Raw genomic sequence first — 25,629 nt, 5'->3', positions numbered from 1 at the left:
TAATCCAGTGAATCACAGAAAGGGCTTTAATCTTAAGAATGCTTATCTTGTCCAAATTCAAACTCAGGAATCCTGAAGCTTGCACTATTATTTTTACATTTCTTATTAATGAAAGAATTGTGCAGTCTCAGGCATAAAGCACTGTCATAAGGACATAAGGACAGTACACACAGGGCCTTGGGTTAAGAGTAAAAAGTAGGAAAACAAGAAGGGGAAAATGATACAGAAAATTAGGCCTGTGTGAAGCCAATCCCAGGGAAAGAGTGAGAGAGAGGAAGGGGAGATGGTAGTGGAGAAAAAGATGAGGGAGGAGATGTCAGATTAAAGGACATTTCTTTTTGGAATTTCTTTCTGGGACAGAATTTCTTTCAGGAAAGTTTTTACCCCCGCAGCAAAGTGGGGAGTAGTTAAAATAAAGTTGCGGGGGGAAGGGGGAGTAAGGGGGAGGGTCTCCAGGGAGCAGTTCAGCCTGGGTGATTGGGAGGTAAATTAAGAGCCTTCCTGTTCACCTGAGAGCAAGGGGCGGAGCAGGAAGCAGCCGCGGCTTTGTTTGGAAAGGTGAGCAGAGGAGAGAGTGCTGTTGGTAGAGATGTCACCCCCGGAGCCTCCTGGTCTGGGAAGCGCCGCACAAGTTTGCACTGCTTCCTAGAAGGGAGCTTTTGGAAGGCCCCAAAGAAAATCGGGCTTTTCCGGGCTGCCTCAGATGAAGAAAATAACTGGACCCTGGAGATCGTGAACCGAAAGGGGCCATGAAGGGCTCGGAGCCGCCTCCACCTTTCCTCCTCCTCCTTCTCACCTGGCTCCCAGTAGGTGAGCCCTGGGGGTAAGCGGGCTGGTCTTTCCAGGCCAGGGCCATGTGGGAGACATTGTTCTTTAGCTGGGCTGGGAGGCCTGTGTGGAGATGAGAAGGGAGTAAAAAGAGCATGGGAGGGAATGTGAAGCGCTAGGGATGTGGTGGCCCCAATCCCTGGAGCTTAAGAATGTGATCAAGTTTCTGTTTTGAAGAAACCTGTTTTTTCCTTCTCTGTTAGCTCAGGCCCAGGAAGGACAGGTGCAGTTGAGAGAGAAGCCCAGAACTACTTGAGTAGGTGCTATCTGAACTTCCCTCCAGCTTTTTTTAGTCACTCTCTAGGGTGGAGGCTCTGCTGAGACTAGAAACAGCTCTTTTTCAAAGCCTCCCTCTCTTCCATTCCCTCTTTTCTTTTACCTTAGACATTCCTTTTTATTTGAAACTTAACTGTTGTTTTTAAAAAGCAGACGATGCTGTTCTTTTCCCATACTCCTCCGCTGAGCCTTCTTTTGTAATGAGTAGAGTCAAGGAAAATAAACACTACCGGTCTGCACATGTTTCCTTGGACACCTGTAGATCACCACCTGTTTCCCATGAGGAGAGGTTTGTTTTATCATCTCTCCTCTTACTTCTCCCAAAATGGCAATATAAATAGTAACTGCTGGAACAGGAGATAGGAACTCGGCCATTAGTTTCATATAGGAAGCTCCTAGGCAAGAAGCTCCTAGCAACTTCTCTATAATAATAGTTACTATAGGCATAAAAGAGCGATTCTATTTAAAAAAAAAAAAAAAAAAAAACATACTTGGCATAATGTAGCAGAACCTTTCCCGGGATCCCTTAACCTTTGTTTGCCCGTTTCCCAGTTTGCTACTGGATCTACTGGAGATCTACTAGAGAAGGAAATGGCAAACCACTCTACTATGTTTGTCACCCCCCCAAAAAAAAAAAAAAAAAAAAAAAAACAAAAAAAAAAACAACCAAAGAGGGTCGTGGAGTGTCAGACACAATTTAACAAAAAGAAGCACTGATGATATAAAGAAAAGTTAAAAGAAAATAGTCCCTGCTCTTAAGAACCTCACGACCTAACAGATCCTTAATAAATGTTTATTCTTTGTAGAAAAAACTCCATCCTTTGCTAATCACTTTTCCTTTTCTGCCCACTCATTCTAATCAGGCATTTTACTTATATTCCTATTTATTTTCCTCTTGCCATTCACTTATCTAGCTATGTAGCTTATCCACTACCTGCTTTGGGAAATGTTTGTATATTTCTGATGTGTTAAGAGTCATAATTATCTACTTTCCTGAGTTTAGGAATGAGTAAATAGAGCAGCTAGGTGATGCAATAAATGGAGCTCTAGGCCAGGAAGACCCGAGTTCAAATGTGGATTCAGACACTTTTTACCTATATGACCCCTGGCAAGTCTCTTAAACTGCCATAATTTGCTGATCTCTAAAATGATCTGGAGAAGAAAATGGCAAACCAGTTCAGTGTCTTTGGTAAGAAAACCCCATATTGGATCATGAAGAGTCAAACGTGACTTAACAAGAGCAACAGTTGTTTGCTTGATTGTTTTTTTTTTTTCTCTTGTGGTTTTTCCTCTTTTGATTTGATTTTTCTTTCACAGCATGAAAATATGTTTAGAGGAACTGCATATATTTAACCTATATCAGAGTGCTTGCTGAAGTGGGGAGGGGAGTGTTAGGGAAGGAGAGACAAAAATTTGGAATACAAAGTTTTACAAAAATGAATGTTGGGAAAAAAAACCCCAGCAACAACAATTAGACTAAATAAATGCATATGCTATTTCAGTGAAAATACCTTGGACTTGAAATCAGGAAGAACCAAGTTCAGATAACTTCTTAAATTCTTATGTGGTACTGGTCAAGTCATTTAACTTCTTTGTGCCTCAATTTTTCTGCAAAATGAGGAGTCAGGTTTTGTGACTGCTAACGTCCTTTCTAGTTCTAAGTCTATGATCTTATTGATTCTATTGATAGTTAGCAGACCTAAATTTGAATCTCTCAGCTAAGTGACCATAGGGAAATTACTTTCTTCTCTAAGTCTCAGTTTCTTGTGTAAAACAAGAGAATTGATTAGATGATTCCCATTATCTCTAGTTTCAATAATCTTATCATCTTAAAAAATTGATATGAAATTAGAATCTGTGCTCTCCCTACTCCCCCTTAAACAGAAAACTATTTTTCATACCTATCTTAAACCATAAGATTCTTCAGTGCTATTTCTTCCCTTTTTACATGTTTTTACTTCTTTTTAAGAGTGTCTGCTGTCTGACCCATTATTTTATCATGTCCTTCCTGTCCAGTTCCTTCCAGTGATCAGCTCGGAGATTGTTTTTTTTTTTTTTTTTCCTATTTTATGTCATTTATTTATTTATTTTTAAATAACTTTTTATTGGCAGAACCCATGCCAGGGTAATTTTAGAGATTGTTACAATAAGAATTCTTTGTGCCAGCTAGAGGCAGAGGGAAAGGAGGAAGGGAAAAAGGAAGGGAAAGGGAAGAGAAGAAGTAAATATGGTTTTATGGGATTTTTTTTAGCGTGTTCAAATTTGCAAAGTGGGTTGCTCACAATAACAGAAGCAATGAAAACCTATTCATTCCTTCTTTCTAATCAGGAAACTGAATTTCAAAGACATGAAATGCTTTTATCATACACAATTAGTATGTGGCTCAAATACTTGAATTCAGGTTCTTGAAATACAAATAGATTATTCTTTCTACTACATGATACTATTGACATCACAAACACACTCTTAATAGATATCAAAAGGGTTAAGTCCCCATTTAAAAGCTTGATAGAACATAGAAACTTCTCAGGCAGAATTACCAATTCTTTTAAAAATGGAATGCAATTCCCATACTAAGATACAAGAAGACATTGGGGCATCATGTTCTTGGGAATTTTAGGGGCTCAATGTTACCCAGAAGGATCCTAAGCTTATAAGATTGAGGGCTACAAGAAACCTAAAAGACAATTCAATCCAACCCCCTAATTTTTGTAGATGAGAAAACAAAAATTAAAAGATTATGAATAGAATCACACAGCTGGTAAGTGTCTGTGGTGGGATTTGAACTCAGATCTAATTAACTCCAAGATAACCCTTTCATCTACCGCACTGAATTATCCATATTCCTTAGCTCTGTGAGTTTGACAATTTTTATGCACAAGACAAAAGCAGTGTGCTTCTGTTGGATAGTAAAGTCTGGGTTCAAAATGAGGAATCACTTGAAGGTTAAAGACCTTTTATTCTTGAGTTTTTCATTTTACAAAATCAACACCACCACCAAAAAAAGCCTCTTCATTTTTAAATGAAGAAAATGAAACCCAAGGATATCTAATCCAAGGTTATGTAATTTTGGGCAACAAGCATCGGAGATAAAATTTGAATATCATCTCTAACTCCAATACCAGAACTTTTTCCACTTCAGACCAAGTTACCTCCTTTGACCTGAGTTCACATCTAGCCTCTGAAACATCCTGATTCTATTACCCTGGAGTCAAATCAGTCTTTGGTATTTCAGTGCTCTATGCCACTTTTTAAGACTAAAACTCATGAAAAGATGATAGATCTACATACTACTAGAGAATTTTCTTAGTGGAAATTCCCTGTGTCTATGAATTCATAGATCTGAACAAAAAAAGGGGAGGGGGAACTAAAGCTACAAATAATTAAACTAGACCTAAATTAAAGCATGGGAGTTCCCTAGGATTACTCTATGATATTTATTCTTCTATTCAGGCCTCAGTTTAGTGGATGACCGCTATATTTGTCAGATTTCCCTACTTTCAAATACCCGATACCTCCAATGCTGGGCTCAGTCCCCCCAGCTAGGTGTTAGATCTTCACAGGCAACCAACCAATCCTGCCCTCTTCTTCCCCAGTTTCCAGTTAAATTCTCACTTAGGAAACAAATTCACAGACTTTTGAGCCAGAAGTTTCCTCAAGGGCTATCTAGTCCAATCCATCTTTTTTTTTTTTTTTTTTTAGTTTTGGTTTTTAGAAAATTCTGAATTTAGCAAATACCAAATGAAATGAGTCTTTTCACATTCAAAGTAGAACACAAAAAATAAATTATACATGAAACTGCAAATCTTTTATTATACTTTTGCTTTTCATTTTTAAGATGAAATAAATTCAATATAAAACTTTTAAAGATGCCCTGCTTCTCTTTATTTCCTTTTGGCCTTCAGTTCTTTTCTATACATTAAGACAAAATGCTTCAGCAACTTTTTTCCTCTCCCTTTCTTTCCTTTTCTCTTCCTCCCTCCTTTCCTTTCTTCTTTTCTTTTGATGATTTAGGAGAGCAATTCCTAATTCCAAATGATGTGTGGGTTTAGCATCAAATGATGAGATTGATGTTCAGGCATGAAATGTTGGGGTTTGGTCATGTGAGGAATTCACAATGGCCATTTTCTTTGGCAAAAGAAAAGTTTATTTAGGAGGAGACACAAAATGAAGAGATACAGTAGGCTCCAGGAATGGTAGATATGAAATAGAGTTGGGTGAGCATATAGCAAGGAAAGGCATTTTAACAATTAACAATGGAAAAAACAAGTTCCCTAATGGAACTCATAAATTAACCAAGAGAAAGGGAATGCACCATGAGGTGGGGTTATACCCTTAGCCGGCAGACCAGAGGAGTTAAGTACCCTAAAAGAGTTAAGACCCTAAAAGAGTTAGGAACAAGGAGAAAGATATACCAGAGGCATGGTGGGGTGAGAGAAGGGAGAAAGGGAAAGACAGTACAAGGCAAAGTGCTATGGCCAACTATAACCCCAAAAGGGATTCAGTAAAGATGGTTCGAGATATAGACAGGTTATAGGAGAAATTTAATCTCAGGAATTTAATATAACTTGAATATCTGACTGGACATGGCGTGGCAGACTGCCCAGGACTTCTACAGAGAGTGGGACTGTAGTAAAATTAAACTGATCCCCTTTAGTGCCCTTCCCTGCTTGCCTCAGGGAGCAATTTTATCAGTACTACAGGTTCTATCAACCCCACCTAGTTACTCAGGACCTCATCATTTCTTTCTTTCCTTTTTTTTTTTTTTAATCTCTCCCTCCCTTCCTTCCATCCTTCTCTTTTCATTCTTGTTTCCTTCCTCTCCCTTTTTTCTCCTCTCCCCCTGTGTACTAATAAATGGCACAGTGGATATAGTACTAGATTTAGATTGAAGATGACCTGAGTTCAGATTTTGCCTCAGAAGGCTGGGAAAGACACTTCTCGGGTTGTCAATTTCCCTATCTCTAAAATAGCGATCATAATATATTGAAGAAAAATATCAATTCTGCCTTTTAAAAACTCAAGTCTGACCAAAAAATTTTTTTTCAATTTAACATAATCTATGTTCAAGATATTTCTAGTTTGAGAAGAGTTGCCCAAATCAACAGTTTCCTGTATACCTCTCTACACCAAGACAATATAAGGTAACACATACAGGAATCTTCAAAATAGAAAATCACAGTATGTAAAAATACAATTTGGCTTAACATTTCAAAACAGTTGAGCAACCAAGTCATTCCCTCCTGGGTGGTTCCCTTAAAGCAGGGGTCCTCAAACTACGGCCCACCTGCCAAATGCGGCAGCTGAGGATATTTGACCCCCTCACCCAGGGCTATGAAGTTTCTTTATTTAAAGGCCCACAAAACAGTTTTTTTCCCTATAATCCGGCCCTCCAACAGTCTGAGGGACAGTAAAATGGCCCCCTATTTAAAAAGTTTAAGGACCCCTGCCTTAAAGGAATCAATGGAAGAACCATATCAAGAGTACCTTAATTTTAGTAATAGAAGAGATATTTTCCTTTTAAATTTAAAACATTTAAAACAATTTTTTTACATTTGTTTTAAAATTTTTGATTTTCAAATTCATCCCCCTTTTCCCCACACCCACCCCACTTCACCCCCACTGAATGGGCCCATGTGAAGTTGTACAAAACATTTCCGATAAGTCATATTGAAAAAGAAAACATGGATTCCCTCCCGCCAAAAAAACCCTCAAGAAAAAAAAGAAAGTAAAAAAATAGCATGCTTTAGTCTGTATTCAGACATGATTTCATTTCTTTCTATGGGTATAGATAGCATTTTTCATCGTAAGTCCTTCAGAGTAGTCTTAAGTCATTAAATCACAATGTATATATATTGTGTGTGTATGTATATTCTTTTCCATTTTTTAAAGGGATTCATGCCTCATAGTGATCATTAGGACAAAGGATATGCGTGATTTTATAACCTTTGGGCATGGATCATATCTTATGATTATCAATTGGGGAACGGCTATTTTATATATATTTGTGTGTGTGTGTGTGCGTGTGTATATACATATATTTATACAAATTTGACTCAGTTCCCTATACATTTGAGAAAATGAGGCCTTTATTAGAGAAACTTGCTTCAAAATTCTTTTTATAATTACTATTGCTAATTATTGCAATTACTATTTTCCTCCTTTTTATTCTATTCTCTCTTTCCTTTCACCTTGTCCCTCCCTAAAAGTGTTTTGCTTCTGACTAGCCCTTCTCCCAATGTGTCCTTTCTTTTGTCACCTTCTTCTTTTCTCATATCCCTTTCCCTTTCTATTTTCTTGCAAAATAAGATAGATTTCTATACTCATATTGAGTGGGTATGGTATTTCCTTTTTGAGCAGCCAATTCTGATGAGAGCAAGGTTCACTCAATCACTCCTCTTCCCCCCTTCTCCATTGTAAAAGCATTTTTTTTCCTCTTTCATAGATAATGTATACAACTCAACCTCTTTTTCTTTCTCCCAGTACATTCCTCTCCTTATCCCTTGATTTTATTTTTTTGTTTTTAAGATATTGTCACTTTCAACTCATATTCAACTCACAACTGTGTTCTGTCTATAGCTACTCCTTCTAACTGCCATAATAATGAGAAAATTCTTATGAGTTTCAAAGTGTCATCTTCCCATGTAGGATTATGAACAGATAAATTTTGTTAAATCACTTAAGATTTCCCTTTCATCCTTATGCTTTTCTTGAGTCCTATATTTAAAAGTCAAATTTTCTATTTAGCTCTGATCATGAATTCTTGAAAGTCCTCTATTTCATTGAATTTCCACTTTTCTCCTGAAGGATTATACTCAGTTTTGCTGGGTAAGTGATTTCTTGGTTGTAAATCTAGCTCCACTGATCTCTGGGATATCATATTCCAACCTTCCATTCCTTTAATGTAAAAACTGCTAAATCTTGTTATTCTCATTGTGACTCTACTATACTTGAATTGTTTCTTTCTAGATGCTTGTAATATATTATATATATATGTATATAATTTTTTTTATGACTTAGGGGTTCCAGAATTTGGCTATAATATTCCTGGGAGTTTTCATCTTTGAATCTCTTTCAGGAGATGATAAGTGGATTCTTTTGATTTCTATTTTACCCTTTGCTTCTAAAATATCAGGACAGTTTTCCTCGATAATTTCCTTTTTTTTTTTTTTTTGGTGAGACAATTGGGTTTAAGTGACTTGCCCGGGGTCACACAGCTAGGAAGTGTTAAGTGTCTGAGACCGGATTTGAACTCAAGTCCTCCTGACTTCAGGGCTGGGGCTCTATGCATTGCAGCATCTAGCTGCCCCCGATAATTTCTTGAAAGATGATGTCCAGGTTCTTTTTTTGATCATGGCTTTCTAGTAGACCAATAATTTTTAAATTATCTCTCCTGGATCTGTTTTCTAAGTCAGTTGTTTTTCCAATGAGATATTTCACTTTTTTCCCCTAGGTTTTCATTCTTTTGGATTTGTTTTATTCTATCTGATTTCTCAGAGTCATTAGCTTCCATTTGCTCAATTCTAATTTTTAAGGAATTATTTTTTTCAATGAGTTTTTGTACCTCCTCTCCCATTTAGGCAATTTTGCTTTTTTAAGGCACTCTTCATTAGCTTTTTGTATTTTGTTTTTCATCACTCTCATTTATGTTCCCAATTTTTTCTCTGCATCTCTTTTTACTTGATTTTCAGAATCTCTTTTGAACTCTTCTATGGTCTGAGACCAATTCTAATTTTTCTTGGATGCTTTGGATGTAGGAGCTATGACTTTGCTATCATCTTATGAGTGTGTTTCTATCTCCTTGTCACTAGTAATTTTCGATGGTCAGAATCTTTTTTCTGTTACTTGTTTCCCCAGCTTATTATTTGGCTTTTAACTCTTTGTAAAGTAGTAAAACTTTGTAAAGTAAAGCTACTTTAAATATTTTTTATACATATGCATTTTTTCTTCTTTTTTTGATCTCATAATACAAATCCTTCTTTAAAATGTATTATTGTAAATGTATTTATTTAAAAGTAAATTATTTAATTTAATTTAAATGTAAATGTAAATAATTTAATTTAATGTAAATTAAAGGCTGTGTTTCCAGGGTGGAGGGGGCAATGTCCCAAGCTTCAGGGGTTTTGGGCAGCTGTTTTCAGAGATCCTTCTCGGGCCCTGTACTGTGAGCCAACACTGCTACTTAGATCTGAATATGCCAGTAAAGACGTCCCTGCAGTCTCCCTCTGACCAGCTGTCTCACCCTACCTATCTAGGAACTGTCCCTCTTGTGCTGTCAGGGTTGCCCTTTGCTACTGCAGCACTGGGACTACAATTGATTCAGTAGCCTGATCCTGGGCTGGGACTCCCCTCAGCTAAGTGCTCCAGATTTTTCCCATTTGACCTGTCCTTCAGCTCTGTGGCTGAGAGATCTGGAGATTGCTGCCACTAGAGCCAATTTAGAGGCCCCACAGCTCAGGCTGCACTGTGATTCTGTTCCAAATACCCCCAATGTAACAGACCCCTCCTGCTCACCTTCCAAGCCACCTTTGGCCAGAAAACTGTTCCACTCCATCTTTTTGTGAGGGATCTGGGGGGAACTAGGCAAATTCCATCATCTTGTCTCCATCCTCCCTTTGCAATTCTGAGAGCCATCATAAATACTAGCTGTTACTAATTTTCTGCCAACTTCCCCTCAAATGAACAAACAAGCAACAAAAAAGAAAAACAAAATCCTTGAAACAGATATACATAGCTAATCAAAAAAATTAGTCATATCTAAAAATGTATGTCTCATTCTGTTTCTTGAGTCTCTCACCTGTCAGGTGCTACTCATGCATGCTAAAACATGGTTTGTTGTGACATTGTTCAGAGTTCTTAAAATTTTGAAAATTGTTCTTACACTATTGTTTGTACAGTATCTTAGTTCTGCTCACTTCATTCTGCATTAGGTTATGAAAGCCTGCCCAGATTTTTGAGAAACCACTCCTTTATCATTTTCAGGGCACAACTGTAATCTGTTACATTCTTATATTGTAATTTATTCATCCATTCTCCAATTGCCTGGCACTTTCTTAGTTTCCAGGAGGGAAGAGAACAAGCATTTATTAAGTGTGTATTATGTGCCACATACTATGCTAAGTACTTTGCAGATACTATCTCATTTAATCTTTACAACCCTAGGGAATAGGTGATATTATTATCTACATTTTACAGATGAACAACTGAGGGAGACAGCTTAAGATCATACAAATGGATCTCTGAAGTATCTCTGAAGCTGGATTTGAACTCAGTCCTTCCTGATCCCAGGCCCAGCATTTTATCTATTGTAGTACTTAGCAGTATCTACCAGTGCAAAAAAAGCTACTTTAAATATTTTTATACATATGCACTTTTTTCTTCTTTTTTTTTTTGATCCCATAATACAAATCCTTCTTTAAAATGTATTATTGTAAATGTATTTATTTAAAAGTAAATTATTTAATTTAATTTAAATTTAAATGTAAATAATTTAATTTAATGTAAATTATTTAAAATGTATTAAAATGTAGATTAAAATAATCTGTATTAGATGTCATTTTGCCTTGGGATGACAATTATTATAAACATGAATTACTACCCAGACTACACTGATAGTAATACCCTCAGAGATCAGGCCTGAGGTGTATATTTTTTTGAAGTGTTTTTGAGGATTTTAAAAAAATAGTATTTCTGTCTTTTCTCTTGCTGTCAGCCACTTCTTATGACTAAACTGCACTTAAAAAATCAGATGATTATGTATTTAATATATCTAAGTAGCTTCTGGATAAGATCTGAGGGATCCTATGAAGGAGTATATTAACTTTGTTGTGAGGTCTTTGTGACATATTTTGGGGCCTTGTTGTTGATAACAGAAAATCACTGAAAGTTTCTGAAAAGAAGAGTGATATCATTTTTGGAAAGACCAATTGGGCTATGGTGGTTAGAATGTCAGGTCTTCAAGATTAAGAACTTTTGTATAAAGATCCTAGATCTAGAGCTGGAAAGGACTTCAAAGGCTGTCCAGTCCAGAGAAATTCAATGAGTCTGAACTAGGAGCAAAGGGGGGAGATAAAACCAGATGCTCTCTGTGATTGTGGCCATTTTTACTGTAGTGTGGTGTGGTGTGGTGTGTGTCTTTGTGTCTTTGTGTCTTTGTCTTTGCAGCCTCAGTGTCTAGCATATTATATTGTATAGTAAAGTAATACAAGTTTAATTCAATTGAATGGATTGGGGAAGGGGAAAGGAAGGTGGGGAGAGAAAGAAGAAAAGATAAGAAGAGGAGAAAGGAAAAAAGAGAATAGAGGAGAGGAGATGAAGAGAAAGAGAAAAAGGGGGAAAGAGAGAAAGAGAAGAGGAAAAGAGGATAGAAGAGAAGGGAAGGGAAGAGAAAAGAGAAGAAAAAAGAGAGAAGAGAAAGGGGAGAGGCAAAGGGAGGAGGATTCTAAGAGAGGAAACTGAAAGAAATAACTCTGAGGTCTTTAAAAAAAAAAGAACTGATGAGACGGGCAGCTAAGTGGTCTGGTGGATAAAATGCCAGGCTTAGAGTCAAGAAGATATGAACTCTTTCTGAATTCAAATATGGCCTCAGTCACATAATAGTTATGAGATTCTGGGCAAGTCACTTAATCCTGTTTGCCTCAGTTTCCTCATCTGTAAAATGAGAGCTGCAGAAGGAAATAACAAGGGCTTCAGGATCTTTAGCAAGAAAATCCCAAATGGGGTCATGAAGATTTGAACACATGACTGAAATGTATATGGAGAATGAAATCAAAGATGACTTTTCTTGACCCTAATTATTTCCAAGACAGTTATCAAGGGAAAAAATGTGAGCTATCAAACAGCCATATCACTAATTAGCAGAAACAAAAGATTCTAGATGCTAAAACTTCTAAAAATTGAAGAGTAAGAGAAAAGGGGGGATAGTAACAGCATTTCTACTCTCCTCATGCTTTCCACCCAAAAGAAAAGGGGCCACTTAAACATTTTTAAAAAGGGAGAGAGAACAAAGGGAAGTTTAGTGGGAAACATTTTGAAACTAATATATTGAATATATTTACCTTTTTAAAAAAATCCTATTTTTTCTATTTTTGCTGGTATATTAAAAGTTCATGTTTATTGATTTTTTTCAAATTCAGAAAAACAACATAAAAGTTTTTTTTTAAAAAATTTGACAAATATGCCTATTCAGTATGGTTTTTTTTCCTTTCAAGTTTTCTAAAGCCAAGGTTTCGCTATACTTTCATTGACTCTCATCCCACAAAACTATGGCAATGCTAGTATTTAACTGATACTCATAAATATTGACTTTATTAATAATAATAATAATTCATACATGAAAAGTTACTGATGCACAGAGTATTTTTCACATGCATTATTTTAATTAATATAACTACCTATGATATATGGAATACAAATATTATCTGTAGTTCTTTCTCAATGATGTGTTTGGGGTTCAGCACCAAAATGTTGAAATTTGTAGCACTAAATGATGAGATTTAAGAAGACTAATTGCCATCAAATGTTGGGATTTGGTCATGTGAAGAATTCACAATGGCCATTCTCTTCGTCAAAAGGTAGGTTTCTTTAGGAAAAGAATTTACAGACAAAATAAACATAATAGATTTGGGAGAACATATAACAACAATGGAAAATATAAGTTCTCTAGTAGAGCTCACAATGAATCAAAAGAAAGGGAATACTTCATGAGGTGGAAATGCTCCATTGACTGGCAGGGTAAATCTTAAAAGGGATTTAGAACACTAAAAGAGTTATCTATAAGAAGGAGAAAGACACCATGAGGCATGGTGGGGGGGTGAGAGGAAAGACCCCACAAGGCAGAGAACATTGTGGAGGACTAACCCAAAAGAATTCAGCAAAGATGGAGTGGGCCATAGACAGATTTATAGGGGAAATTTAACCTGACATAATTTGGCTTTCTGACTGAATATAGTAGTTGACTGATTCCCTTTGGTGTCCTTTCCTCCTTGCCTCAGGGAGTAATTTTATCAGTACTTAAGGCTTTTTCTGCCAACTCCCCCTCCTAACCCAGGACCTCTTTACTTCCAAATACATTAATTCATTTGATACGACCACTTGTGATATAAGGAATACAAATATTATCCGTAGCTCTTTCCCTTAAAAAAATCTGTACCCAACAAAAAGAAGAAAATGAGATGAAGTTAGATTAAAAATTTTAAAGAATTGATTTTATTTTAAAAAATGTTTTCTTTTCATCAAATTTATAGTTAATTTAATTGATTTTAAAATTAGGTACTTGGAAGAAGATGAGCAAAACTATTTTCAGCTTAGTTTACTATGCTATACTGGGTAAATGTCAAACATTTATTGTAGCCACTTTATTGAAATAAATGTTTAATTTATGCCTTCTTGCTGACAGGAACTGGAAACAAGATCTTATGTGATATTCAAAATCAAGGAAAAGAAAATATATTTAAACCTTTTTGAGATACACCTACCAACTTTTTCCAGATTTGATTTGGAACCAGATCTGAAAATTTTTGAAAAGTATCAGAGTCAAGAGCAGCTAATAGTTCTGATTATTTCCATTTTGCTAATTGGGAAATTGATATTCTACTTGGTAACTAACAGAATGAGCAAGAACTCAAAACCAGCTTTTCCTACTACAGGTCCAGTAGTTCCTTTGTTCCTCACCTCTGCCTTTTCTACTTTGCCTTTTCATTTTTCTTTCCCAAATTCCAGCTTGGCAGTAATACACAATTATTTTTTAACATTTTTTAAAATTTTGAATCCTAAATCCCGCTCTCCCTTTAGTATTTCCACCTCTTGATAAGGCAAGCAATATATCACTTATCCATGTGAAATGATACAGAACACATTTCCATATAAGCCAGGTTGTTCCCTCTCCCCCTTCCCCAAAAAATAGAGCAAGAAAAAATAAAATGGAAAAAAAATTATACTTCAATCTGCATCCAAGAATTCATTAGTTTTCTCTCTCAAGGTAGATAGCATTTTTCTGTGGTAGATCTTTGTACAGATGCATTTATGAAGTTCTCCTGTTCTCCTGTATGTTTGTGGTAAAGAAAATAGGGCCTCTTAACCTGGATGCCATATTTTTCTTTCTCTACACTTTCATTTTACTCTGAATGAAAGCTCTCCCTCCACCCCATTACTGGGCAGTTTTTAGGAAACATTTCCATAATACTTCCTCAAAACAAATTCTGGAGGAACCAAATTCTCAGGGTAGCTGTTCCAACCAAACCTTTTTTATTAACTAGCAGCTTCTCTAGGCAGGACAGAGACGTGGCCACATAGCTGCCCCTACACGGTTAAGTTCATACTCAATGAAGCATTAATTTTTCCAAAAGTATCCTAACCTCTTATGGAAGGAGAAAATCTTCCTTTAAACGTGAAACAGAATTTAGTTATATCCTCATTTGTACTATGAGATAGCTGTTTTGGATGGCTAAATCCATGATCCTGTAAAACCACAGGTCTATTCAAAAACATACAACAAAAAACATCTGCTCTTTCTACTGTTGGAGGTTTATTCTAGTTGGACGTCAACATTTTCGTTGCCATCATCATTATAACTAAAACTTATATGTCAACCAGCAAATTTTTATTAAGCACGTAAGAGTCCTGAGTCTGTTGGGGAGTTCCTTGTTCTTAGGGAGCTTTTGATCTAATGGAGGAATCTAAATGTAAATACTTAGGACTTGGAAGATAACCTTTGAAAGGAAAACTAAAGCTACTGGGGATGGGGAACCAGAAAAGCCAACTGGAGATAGAATTGGAACCAGTGAAACAAAATCTAAGACAGTGGTTCTCAAAGTATGATCTAGAGGGTCTACAAATTCAAAAATAGTTTTTATTTCCAATACGGTAAATGTCTATAAATATAATCCAGATAAACAAAAACTCTTTGGAGAGATGCTCAATAATTTTTAATAGGATAAAGATACTGAAAACAAAAGTTTGAGAACCACTGGTCTAAGAGATAGAGGTGAGGTAGCAATGGTAGACTACCAGTTAGAGGCCTGAAACTGGAGATGAAGTGCCAGATACAAGGAAGGGTCAACAGGTCAATAAGCCTGAATCATAGCTTGTGGACAGGAATAAAGTTTAATAAATCTAAAAAGGTCTGAAAGAGCTAGTTTGTGAATGGCTTTAAATGCCAAAAAGCTTTATATCTGATTCAATAGGAATACACTAAAATATTTTTTTTCCAGAAGCAAATGTTTATGATAGCCTGATAAGTAATAAACACTAAGACCCCAGATATTGAAGTAGGAATTCACTAAAACAAAAACTTATGGAGAAATCGGATAGCAGCATAGAAGAAATTAGAGTTACAGATCAATACCTCATACCTTATACAAAGATAAAATCCAAATAGGTTTGTGACCTATATATATGATGTAATATCATAAGCAAATTGAAGAAACAAAAAAAAATTACCACAAATGTGAATAGGAGAATTCATAACCAAGCAAGAATATAGTGTCATAAAAAATAAAATGAATAATTGGGATTATATAAAGAAATTTATTGAATAGAATGGTGACATGGTCAGATCTATGCTTTTGGACAGACATTAATGGTTCTCATTTTATAAATTAAAAAACTATCGTCATACCTTTAATAGCAAACAGAACTGGGACTTGAAACCAAGTTTTCTGACTCCCAAGTTCTGCTTCCCCACACTCCTGCTGCTACAAAAGGCACATTCATTCCTGGGTTAGGAGTGGCTCTGCTAGTTCTTTCCACTCACTTAAACGTCACTCTGGAGTGTATGACTACATGATGGGGAAAAGGAAAAGTAGCAGGGATGGGGCTGAGCGAGGGCTGCTAAAAAGACAAGAGTCAGGAAGTATCTCAGCATAACTGTGAATGACTGCGGAAGCCTGAAAGCACTTCTGTTCTGTGAGTGACTGAGTGCTGCTACTGATGTAAAATTCAAAAGATCAGGTCCTTCTTTTCCTCCCTTTTAATTCAAAACTGTTGACATTGTTATCTAAAATAATTATTTTATTATTGCTACTGGCAAATAAGTCTACCTAGATTAGAGATAAACTAAGTGTGGCTGAGTTTGCATAATCTTTTCCTCCGCCTTAGATGTGTTGAAAGCTAGCAGAGGGCAATGTTTTGGAGCAGAGTCCCTTCAGAGGAGGGAAAAGGAGTGTCATATGTGAAAAGTAGCAAGGTAGCCATTTTGGCTGGACTATAGAAAGCAGTAAGGAGACTAATGTATGCTGAGACAAGGACTTTAAAGGTCAATATTTATTCCCACAGGCAACAGGAAGCTAATGGAGTCTGTTGAGTAATCAAGTGGCAGGTGCTTAAGGAAGCTCACCCTGGTGCTTTGGGGTGAATTTGGGGGATGGAATGGGGAGACTTGAAGGGAAATCAATTAGAAGGTTATTGCAACAGTCCAGGGGAGAGGTGATGAGAGCTTCACCTACAGTGGTGGCTGCATGAATAGAGAGAAGGATTCGGATGCAAGAGACAGTTGTGAAGGTAGAAATACCAAGATTTGGCAACTTACTGGAAATAGAGGAAAAGGAAGGAAAAAATTAAGGATAACACTGAGATTATGAACCAGGGTTGCTACAGGAATGGGTAGGACTCTTAAAGGAAATGATGAAGTTAAGAGAGAGAATTAGGTTTGGGGAAAAAGATAATGAGTTTTGTTTTGGACACGTTGAGATTGTGCTGTCTTTTGGACAAGGCACTTGGCTTTGTACTTTCTGGGATGCATTTTCCTCAGTCAACAAAAGTGTATGAGGAAGTCTGCATGCCCACACATTGGGCCAAGCACTGGAGATACCAAAAAAGCAAAAGATAGTCCCAGCTCTCAAGAAGCTCCCAGTCTAACGGGGAGACCAAACAACTATGCAAATAAAATATAAATAGGATAAACTGGACTAGTTTATCTCTTTTAGCTCTAGAACCCTATAAGTAAGGGAACTGGGTTCTAGTCCTGGCCTTGCTACTTTGGGAAAGTTTGGGTATAGGGTTGTAGAAGGAATCCTGGAGATCATGTAATCCAGCATGCTTTTTTCCCCCCCTTTCCTTTCCCTTTCTCTTCTTTCCCTTTTTTCCTTTCTCTTTTCCCTTTCCTTTCTTCTTTTTCCTTTTCACTTATCTTTTTCTTTGTCTTTCTGTTTCCCTTTCCTTTTTCCCTTTCCCTTTCTTTCCCCCTTCTCTTTTTCTCCCTCTCCCCTTTTCTTTCATTAACTCTCACTTTCCTTGTCCTCTCCCTTTCCCCCTCTTTCTCCCTTTGTCTCTCAACAAGCCTATTCCTAGCTCTTTTTTTTTATAATATTGAAGAAAAGAAGAAAACCAGACTGTAAATATAATGTATATAGGCTAGCAAAACAAATCCCCACCTTATGTGTCAATATACTTCACATTCTGTAATTTGAGTCCATCATCTATCAGCAGTAGGGTAGTTTACTTCAGCATTGGTACTTGGAACTGTGCTTGATCATAGCTTTGATGTGTCTAAGTGTGTAAGTCTTTTTGAAAATCTGTTTCCCATTTAAAAAATTCTAAGCTTAGTAAACATTAACTAAAATGAACATTTCCAAATATACAGAAGAGAAAGGATTGTACATAAACCTTGCTTTTCATTCTTAAGGGCTTTTCGGGTTATCTTTATAATTTTGTTGTTGATATATAAGTTCTTCTGGTTCTGTCCATTTCATACTTTTTCAATTCATTCAAATTTTCCTGGGTTTTTCCAAACCTATCTCATCATTTCTTAGGAAATGAAAACATTCCATTACATTCATGTACCACAATTTGTTCAACCATATCTAGTTGTCAGGTTCTCCTTAGCTTCCAGTTCTTTGATACAGTAAAGACATCAGTATTTTGAGACACATGGGCCATTTTCTTCTTTCTGTGATCTCTGGGATAACCTGTTTATTTGACAGATGAAAAAACTAAACTCTAGAGAAGAGAAATCACTTGTCAGAAGTCACAAAACTAGGATTCAAATTTAAGTTTCCTGACTCCAAATCTAGTTTCTTTATACTATGTCATCTCTGTCATTAACATTTCTAGGTTTCAGTTTCCTCGTCTGTAGAAATCGGGGTTGAATAATGAAAAGCAGGGATGTCTATATTTTTTAAATGTGTATGTTTGTGTTTATACATACATACATATATATATATGTGTGTGTGTATATATATATATATATATATGTATATATATACATGCGTATATATATATATATATATAGTTGCTATGGTTTGTTTTTGGGGGGCTATGTGTGCCAATATTTTTCTAAATAAAAGGTAACGTGGTGGACCTTTAAAGAAATAGATTCAAGACCGGCCTCTGGCACCTATTAGTTATAAGAAAGGTTCAGGGAAAGTCACATGTCCATGTGTATAAAGCACATTTACATTGGTAGAAGGAAATCCTAGCAGCTTTCTGCACTGAAGAAATCACAAATCTGATCAAAAAACAAATTTTGCTCCTAATTTTTTTTTCTTTTACCTTCATTGTCTACATTTTTTGATAGGGGAATGAATCTTGATCTAAATGTTGTATAATTCTTAGAATATGTAAAACACATAATGTCAGACTGTAGGTAGTTTAAAGATATTTTTCAATTTGGTGAATCATTCCCTAGTAAAGTTTCTTCTCCTGGAGTCTAAGGCATCAGAGAGAGGAAGAGGCCAAGAGGTAAATATGGTGACCATAAAAGGTTAGATCTGGATGAGTCCTTGGAAAGCATCCTCAAACTGCTTATTTTAAAAATGAGGAAATTGGGGCCCCAAAGGAGAGTGAGTGATTTGGCCAATGCCAGGGTTTGATGGAATTCATCTAAACCCTTCCTTCTTGAATCTCCCTGTGTTTCCAGTTCTATAGTATGCCGAAATAGATAACTTCTTTCAAATCCTCATTTTAAGAGGAAAGGGAAGGGAAAGATGTGAAATCCCATCCTGATATAAAATCAGAAAAAGGTCATTTCAGAAAGAAAATGGGAGAGAAAGGTATTAGAGAATATGAGACTGGAACTTCCCTTCAGTCCTTTCAAGTTCTATAGCTATGCTGAAACAAATGTTTTAGTCATTCCCCACTTCCTTCCTTTCTCTCCCAACTTGAAAAGTTCTACTTGGTAATGAACCAGTGACCTCTACTAGCTAAATGGAAGAGTGAGATAACTTTAGCTCTGGAATCAGGAACACCTGGATTCAGATGTGGTCTCAGATACTTTCTAGCTGTCACCTTGGGCAACTTATTTAGCTTCCCATCTGCTTCAGTTTGCTCATCTGTAAAATGGGAATAATGAATACCTACTTCTAGAGCTATTGTGAGGTTGAGTTAATACTTGTAAAGCACTTTGCAAACATTCAAGTACAGATGCATGCTTGCTAAAATCCTAGATTTAAAGTTAGAAGAGACTTTAGAAGTCATCAAGTCCAATTCATCATGTCTAGACCCTATTTGGCGTTTTCTTGTTTTGTTTTGTTTTGTTTTTCTCTTTGCTTAGTTTGCTTGGTTTCCTTCTCCAGCTCGAGTTGAGGAAACTGAAACAGACAGGGTTAAGTGATTTTCCTAAATTAAGAAATTAATGACACAGTTAGAAAGTGTCTTAGGTTAATTCTGAACTCCAGAAGATGTAACTGGTATTCTGTGCACTGAGCCTATGTATTCTAGATACTGGTATTAGCAAATCACTAAATCTTACCTCATTATGAAAGAGCTGGGTGTCTTCTACCTTTGAAATTCTTTTTTCCCCCAACTTTGGTATTAGTAAATCACTAAATCTTACCTCATTTAGAAAATGAAAGAGCTGGGTATCTTCTACCTTTGAAATTCTTTTTTTCCCCAACTTTGAAATTCTAAGGAGATTGATACTTTCTTTTGCCCTCTGTTTTGTTTTTCTTATTCCCTTTCTCTCTTCCCATCATTGTTTATCTTTTCTTTCCAACTCCTTCTTGTAAATTGGGCATAACATTTTCCCAGCCCTCTCCCCCCCCCCCCCCATAACAAGGCTGCTATAGTTTCATATACTCAAAGAAGGAAATTGAGGAGGTGAAAGGCCTAATGGTCTCTACTTAATTGGGAAACAGTTAATTATATCATTTGGAGGGGAGTCTATCCATTGTAAGTAGATTAGAATCTTGGCTCTGTCATTTACTACCTGAAAGAGCAAGATACTCACTGGGCATCAGTTTCCTTATCTGTAGAATGAATTTTGAGCTATAAGATCTGTAAAGTTTCTTCCATCTTTAATATGTTATGGTTCTTTTGAGGTTGGGAAGGCAACCCCCCTCCCCCCCCCCCCCGCAAGGAGTTTATTGTAATTGTAATGCCAATTAAAGCCGACTAAAGTCCAAAAATTTAGCAAAGAATCTGAAACTAGAAGAAACCTTTATCCAGGTCTTCTTGTTATTGATATGCTAATTTTATGGCCTAGAGGTAGAACTGAGGAGTGGTCTCAGGAATTTGGTTACCACTGACCAGCAGACCTAGGACCAGAAGACTTTAGAATCTTTGACAGATTGTTAGAACAAAAGCATTCTAAGGTCAGAGGCTCAGGATCCCTAGTTTATCTTCCCTAAAGTTTAAAGGAAGAAATATTATTATATTCCTAGGCCAGAAAACTTTTTACAGTCATTGACAGATCGCCAGAACAATATACTACAATGCTGGAGGGGTGGAGGGGGCAGGGGTGAAGAGACCTCAAGATCACAGATTCCAAAGCCAGAAGACTTTAGAAGCACCCTAAGTTCAGGAGACCTTAAAATTATTGCTCTCTCCCCTAATTCTATGAAGAATTCTTTTAAAGAAAGTGTTTTGTTCCAGGAACTATTGGTTTGGAACAAAATGAGACACTTGCATTATAACCTTAAAAAAAAAAATCTATTTTCAATGAATAAATTAATGGTTTAAAATAACATTAATTTATTAACTAATTGTTAATAAATGACACAAATTAACAAACTGATTTCAAATTAATTCTAAGTTTAATCTTTTCAAATTTCAGTTCATTCTATAATTAAAATTTTTTTTCTTCCCCTCAACACTTTACTGCTCTCACCCATATAGGAATGGATATATTTGACCTTATTTTTGACAGTCCTGGGAATTATGGAAATGCAAGGTATAATATAACCTCTCAAATACTTTAAGGACAAATATACCAGAGTCCATTAGTAAATAAGTGCCTACTATGGGTCAGGCTGTTCCTGAAAAGAAAAGAAAGAAACAGTCCTCCGTCCTTATTCTGAAGGAATTTATAGTCTAATGGAGGAAATGTGTTTGCTACACACAAAAACCATATATCAACAAGTTATATACAAGATAAAATGGAGATAATACAACACAATTCCTGCTAAAGCTATGCCCCATTCATTCCACTGCTTATTTTCAGGCATTTCCCCCAATATTTCCTACTTCCCTTCCCCTTCCACTTCATAATAACTTTCCTTCAGCTCTGAAATCACCATCAAATCAATTCTGCTACTTCCCTGAAGAACATAAAATACTCTTTTCCATACCCCTTCCCTTCATGCAACTATTTTAACCCCCAGGCTACTCCAAATGAGTCAGCTAAAAGACAACTTACTGTAACTGGATTGCTTCTCATTCTCCTAAGTAATCTGATTTAATTATATAGTTTCCCTATTTGTAATTCACCTCATTTTTCTTAATTTTTAATCAAACACCAAAAAGCTGGAGCACTGATCTAGACTGCTTTTACCATGGATTTGTGTGGCACTTTGCCTTAGTTTTCTCATCTTTAAACTAATTGGGTTGAAATCTATATCTCTAAAGTCCCTATTAGCTCAATAATAGTTATAACTTACTTATATTTATATAAAATTAATATTTATGCACATATGAAGCAGTAAAAAATACCAGAAGTATTAAATAAAAATAGATTTGGGAGAACATAATTGTAAAATAATATTGTAGAGATTTGGCTCATGGCATAAAGAAATTGTCATTGGCATCCATCCCAGATTACAAAGTTTGTTGTTTTGTGTGTTTAGCACATAGGCTCAACAAATACAACTAAGATAAGGCAGTCATACTGAATGAACAATTTGCTTTTCAGGGTACACAGCTTTTAAAGTCTCAGAGGAGTGGAGGCAGGATCTATGAAATAATGGGTAGGAACCAAGGAAGAATTAGGAAGACCTGACTGACCAGGGTCTAGACATGTCAAAGATACCCCAATCAAGTTCTCAAAGGTTGTTGTGACTGTCTTTAAGATGCTAACTAGACAGTTTCTGGTATTGGAGTTTTAGACAATGGAAAACCAAATGGATTGATTAAGAGTTTCTGCTTCATATAATAAGAACTTTGTCTTCCCTTTATTCTATACAAACAAGTCAGCCCGGGAGAACTAGTTTCCTTTTTGTACCCTTTTGTGTACTTTATTATGGTTGATAAAAACAGGATGGACTTCTTTTAGCATTTCCTAATAAGGGAAGAGAATAAGCTGGTTTTAGAGTTTCCCATCACATATACATGCATTATATACACACATAAATATAAGTTTAGAAAGTTTTGAAAGCAATCTTAACATGTTATTGGAAAAATAAAATACTTTTGAGGAAAAACAAAACAAAAGAAAGTGTTTTTTTCGAAATGATTCGGGCTAGGCAAGAAGTGCAAAAATCCCCTTTTTATTAGATAAGGAAACTGAGGCTTTAAAAAGAAATTAAGTGACTCTCAACTTGTACAACTGGTAAGCATCAGAGCCAAAGCTGGGATTGGAACTTAAGTCTCTCTAGTTCATTAAAGTTTCCTTTCCACTAGTCCATGCTTGCTGTCCTAGTTTTGTTTGCCAAGGGTGGGAGGTCAAGGCTATTTGTTTTGTGCTTTATAAAACTGGCTTTTTTTACCTGGTGGATGGGCTGAGGGAGAAAAGCTGCATTTATGCTTGACTGTTTCCTCCCAAATACTTCCTGATGAAGCAGGAGGGAACTGTTTCCTTTACTGAAATTTTGGTCCCTTTTAAGATTATCACTCTTAGAGATTTTGTCCCCTTTTCTGATCTCAGAGAGTAAGATCTCCCAGGCTCCAAGGAGTGGAGACAGAGCTCAAACCTTTCAGCAATACTATTCAGGAACAAATCATTCCCATAGAAATTCCAAATTCTCATTCAATTGAGGAATCCTGATCTGATCAACTGGCTGTCCCTGCCCCCACTGTCCCAGCCTCTAACAAGATACCCAATATTACAGCCTCCCTCAACTAAGGTCTTTGCAGATGGCCCATGCACTTTGCTAGATCTCTGCCGGCTGAGCATTCTCAGAGTCAAAATTCCATTTCCAAATAGATCTTTGCTACTAAAGAAGTCAGCCCCTTAGCAAACTGATTTCTATCCATCAATAAACTTTCATTTTGCAACTAATAATTCGGGAATGAGTGAATTCTTTTACTCTAAACCTGTGGCTGATTTAAAGGGGATATTTAATAACTTATTGCCACTAATCTCTCGACCACCAGGAACTGAGAGCATTCAAACCGAATCACTATCAGTTACCTATTCATTTGAATTCATGACCTCTTCAAGCTCTTAAAAATAAAATGTCCCCTCCAGTAATTAATCCTTGTTCACAGTTCATTATAAATTATGAATGGACTAGCATCTGGTTGCTGCCAGGGGAATTTTGCTATTAGTGTAAAAGGATACAAGAGTTTGTAAATAGGTGATGTGAGACACTCTGGGCCACCCGAAATTAGTGGATGTATATTGGGGTGAGGAGGCAGGAAATGCATGTCTTGATCACTGGCTGCGGCATCTGACCCTCTATTTCTTTCTTTTTTTTTTTTTTAATTTTATTTTATTTAATAATAACTTTGTATTGACAGAATCCATGCCAGGATAATTTTTACACGACATTATCCCTTGCAATCACTTATGTTTCGTTTTTTCCCCTCCCTTCCTCCCCCCCCCCAAGTTGGCAAGCAGTCCTATATATGTTAAATATGTTGCAGTATATCCTAGATACAATACATATTTGCAGAACCGAACAGTTCTCCCGCTGCACAGGGAGAATTGGATTCAGAAGGTAAAAATAACTCGGGAAGAAAATCAAAAATGCAAATAGTTCACATTCATTTCCCAGTATTCCTTCTTTGGGTGTAGCTGTTTCTGTCGATCATTTCTCCAATGAAATTCAGTTAAATCTCTTTGTCAGAGAAATCCACTTCCATCAGAATACATCCTCATACAATATCGTTGTCGAAGTGTATAATGATCTCCTGGTTCTGCTCATCTCACTTAGCATCAGTCCATGTAGGTCTCTCCAAGCCTCTCTGTATTCATCCTGCTGGTCATTCCTTACAGAGCAATAATATTCCATAACATTCATATACCACAATTTACCCAGCCATTCTTCAATTGATGGGCATCCATTCATTTTCCAGTTTCTAGCCACTACAAACAGGGCTGCTACAAACATTTTGGCACATACAGGTCCCCTTCCCTTTTTTAGTGTCTCTTTGGGGTATAAGCCCAATAGAAACACTGCTGGATCAAAGGGTATGCACAGTTTGGTAACTTTTTGCTGACCCTCTATTTCTAAAAGGACTCAATTGTGCTCCATTCATTCTGCTGTTTTCTCCCAGCCTCTCTCCCAAGCAATATTCTCTACCTCTCCCCTCCTTCTTTTGTTTTAAAATCACCTTCAAATCACTTCTGCCATTTTCTTGGAATGATTTGTCAGTCTACTCTCCATGGCCTTACTCACCATCTTGCTACTTTTTAGTCCCAAATGCCTCTCTGATCACTATTCCCTACTTTTGTTGTCTATACTAGAGTATAGGTCTGGGACTGTTTTTGCTACTTTATTTATATCCTCTGTACTGGCTACCATACTTGTGGCTTCTTCTTGTTCAGCCATTTCAGTCATATCAGATTATTTCTGACCTCTGTCCATGGAGTGAAAAATAAGTAAAAATGTAAGTGAAAATACTAGAGTAGTTTGCCATTTCCTTCTCCAGTGGCAAACAGGTTAAATGCCTTGCTAGGTTATACAGCTAGGAAATTTCTGAGACTAAATTTGAACTCGGGTCTTTAGTGCTCACTGTATAATCTAGCTGTTTCTTTGTGGTTTAGTAAGCTCTTTTAAAAATACTTTTTCATTCAGTCTTTTTTTTCCCTTGATAAATAGTTGTTTATTGAAGGAAGTGGATAAAATGGGGAGAGATGGGGAGCAGTGATTAGATTCACTACAAAGCCAATGAATTGCAAATGTTAAGCCTGAACTCTGGGATCTCAGCCTCTTCCTGGACTGTAGGAGGGTCAGCCTGAAGAGTTAAACCTATTCAGGTGAAAGACCACTATTGGGGCGTGGCTATGAAGATTAACTAATGCTATTTGATTTCTGACTTTCTGGAGAACTGGGCTGTGAGCATGCGCCAGCTTGATGTCTTCTTGGGCAGCCTTTCCTCCTTAGCTCTGTTCAAAGGAAAAACTAGGGCTCTTGCTGAGGCAGGGATTAGGTAGCGAAGGTAGAGACTGATGGAGGTATTTTCCCCATTCTAGCCTCCAGGCAAGAAGGTAAT

General features: G+C 36.6%; 1 protein-coding gene across 4 annotated transcripts in view; it reads left to right on the top strand.

Annotated features, from left to right (window-relative positions):
- Positions 1-525: 525 nt before the first annotated feature.
- Positions 526-25,629, top strand: part of ILDR1 (immunoglobulin like domain containing receptor 1) — a 78,513-nt gene continuing 53,409 nt past the window's right edge. For 2 of the 4 annotated variants that reach the window (XM_051985389.1, XM_051985388.1), the window contains exon 1: positions 526-810. In XM_051985389.1, the coding sequence (XP_051841349.1) occupies positions 750-810 (61 nt within the window). In that variant the 5' untranslated portion in view covers positions 526-749. The remainder of the gene's footprint in view (positions 811-25,629) is intronic. The other 2 variants (XM_051985386.1, XM_051985387.1) reach the window with 2 other exon arrangements.

The sequence above is a fragment of the Antechinus flavipes genome, chromosome 3 (genome assembly GCF_016432865.1).
Source record: "Antechinus flavipes isolate AdamAnt ecotype Samford, QLD, Australia chromosome 3, AdamAnt_v2, whole genome shotgun sequence".
Taxonomy (NCBI): Eukaryota; Metazoa; Chordata; class Mammalia; order Dasyuromorphia; family Dasyuridae; genus Antechinus; species Antechinus flavipes.
This window is presented reverse-complemented; position numbering and strand designations above follow the sequence as displayed.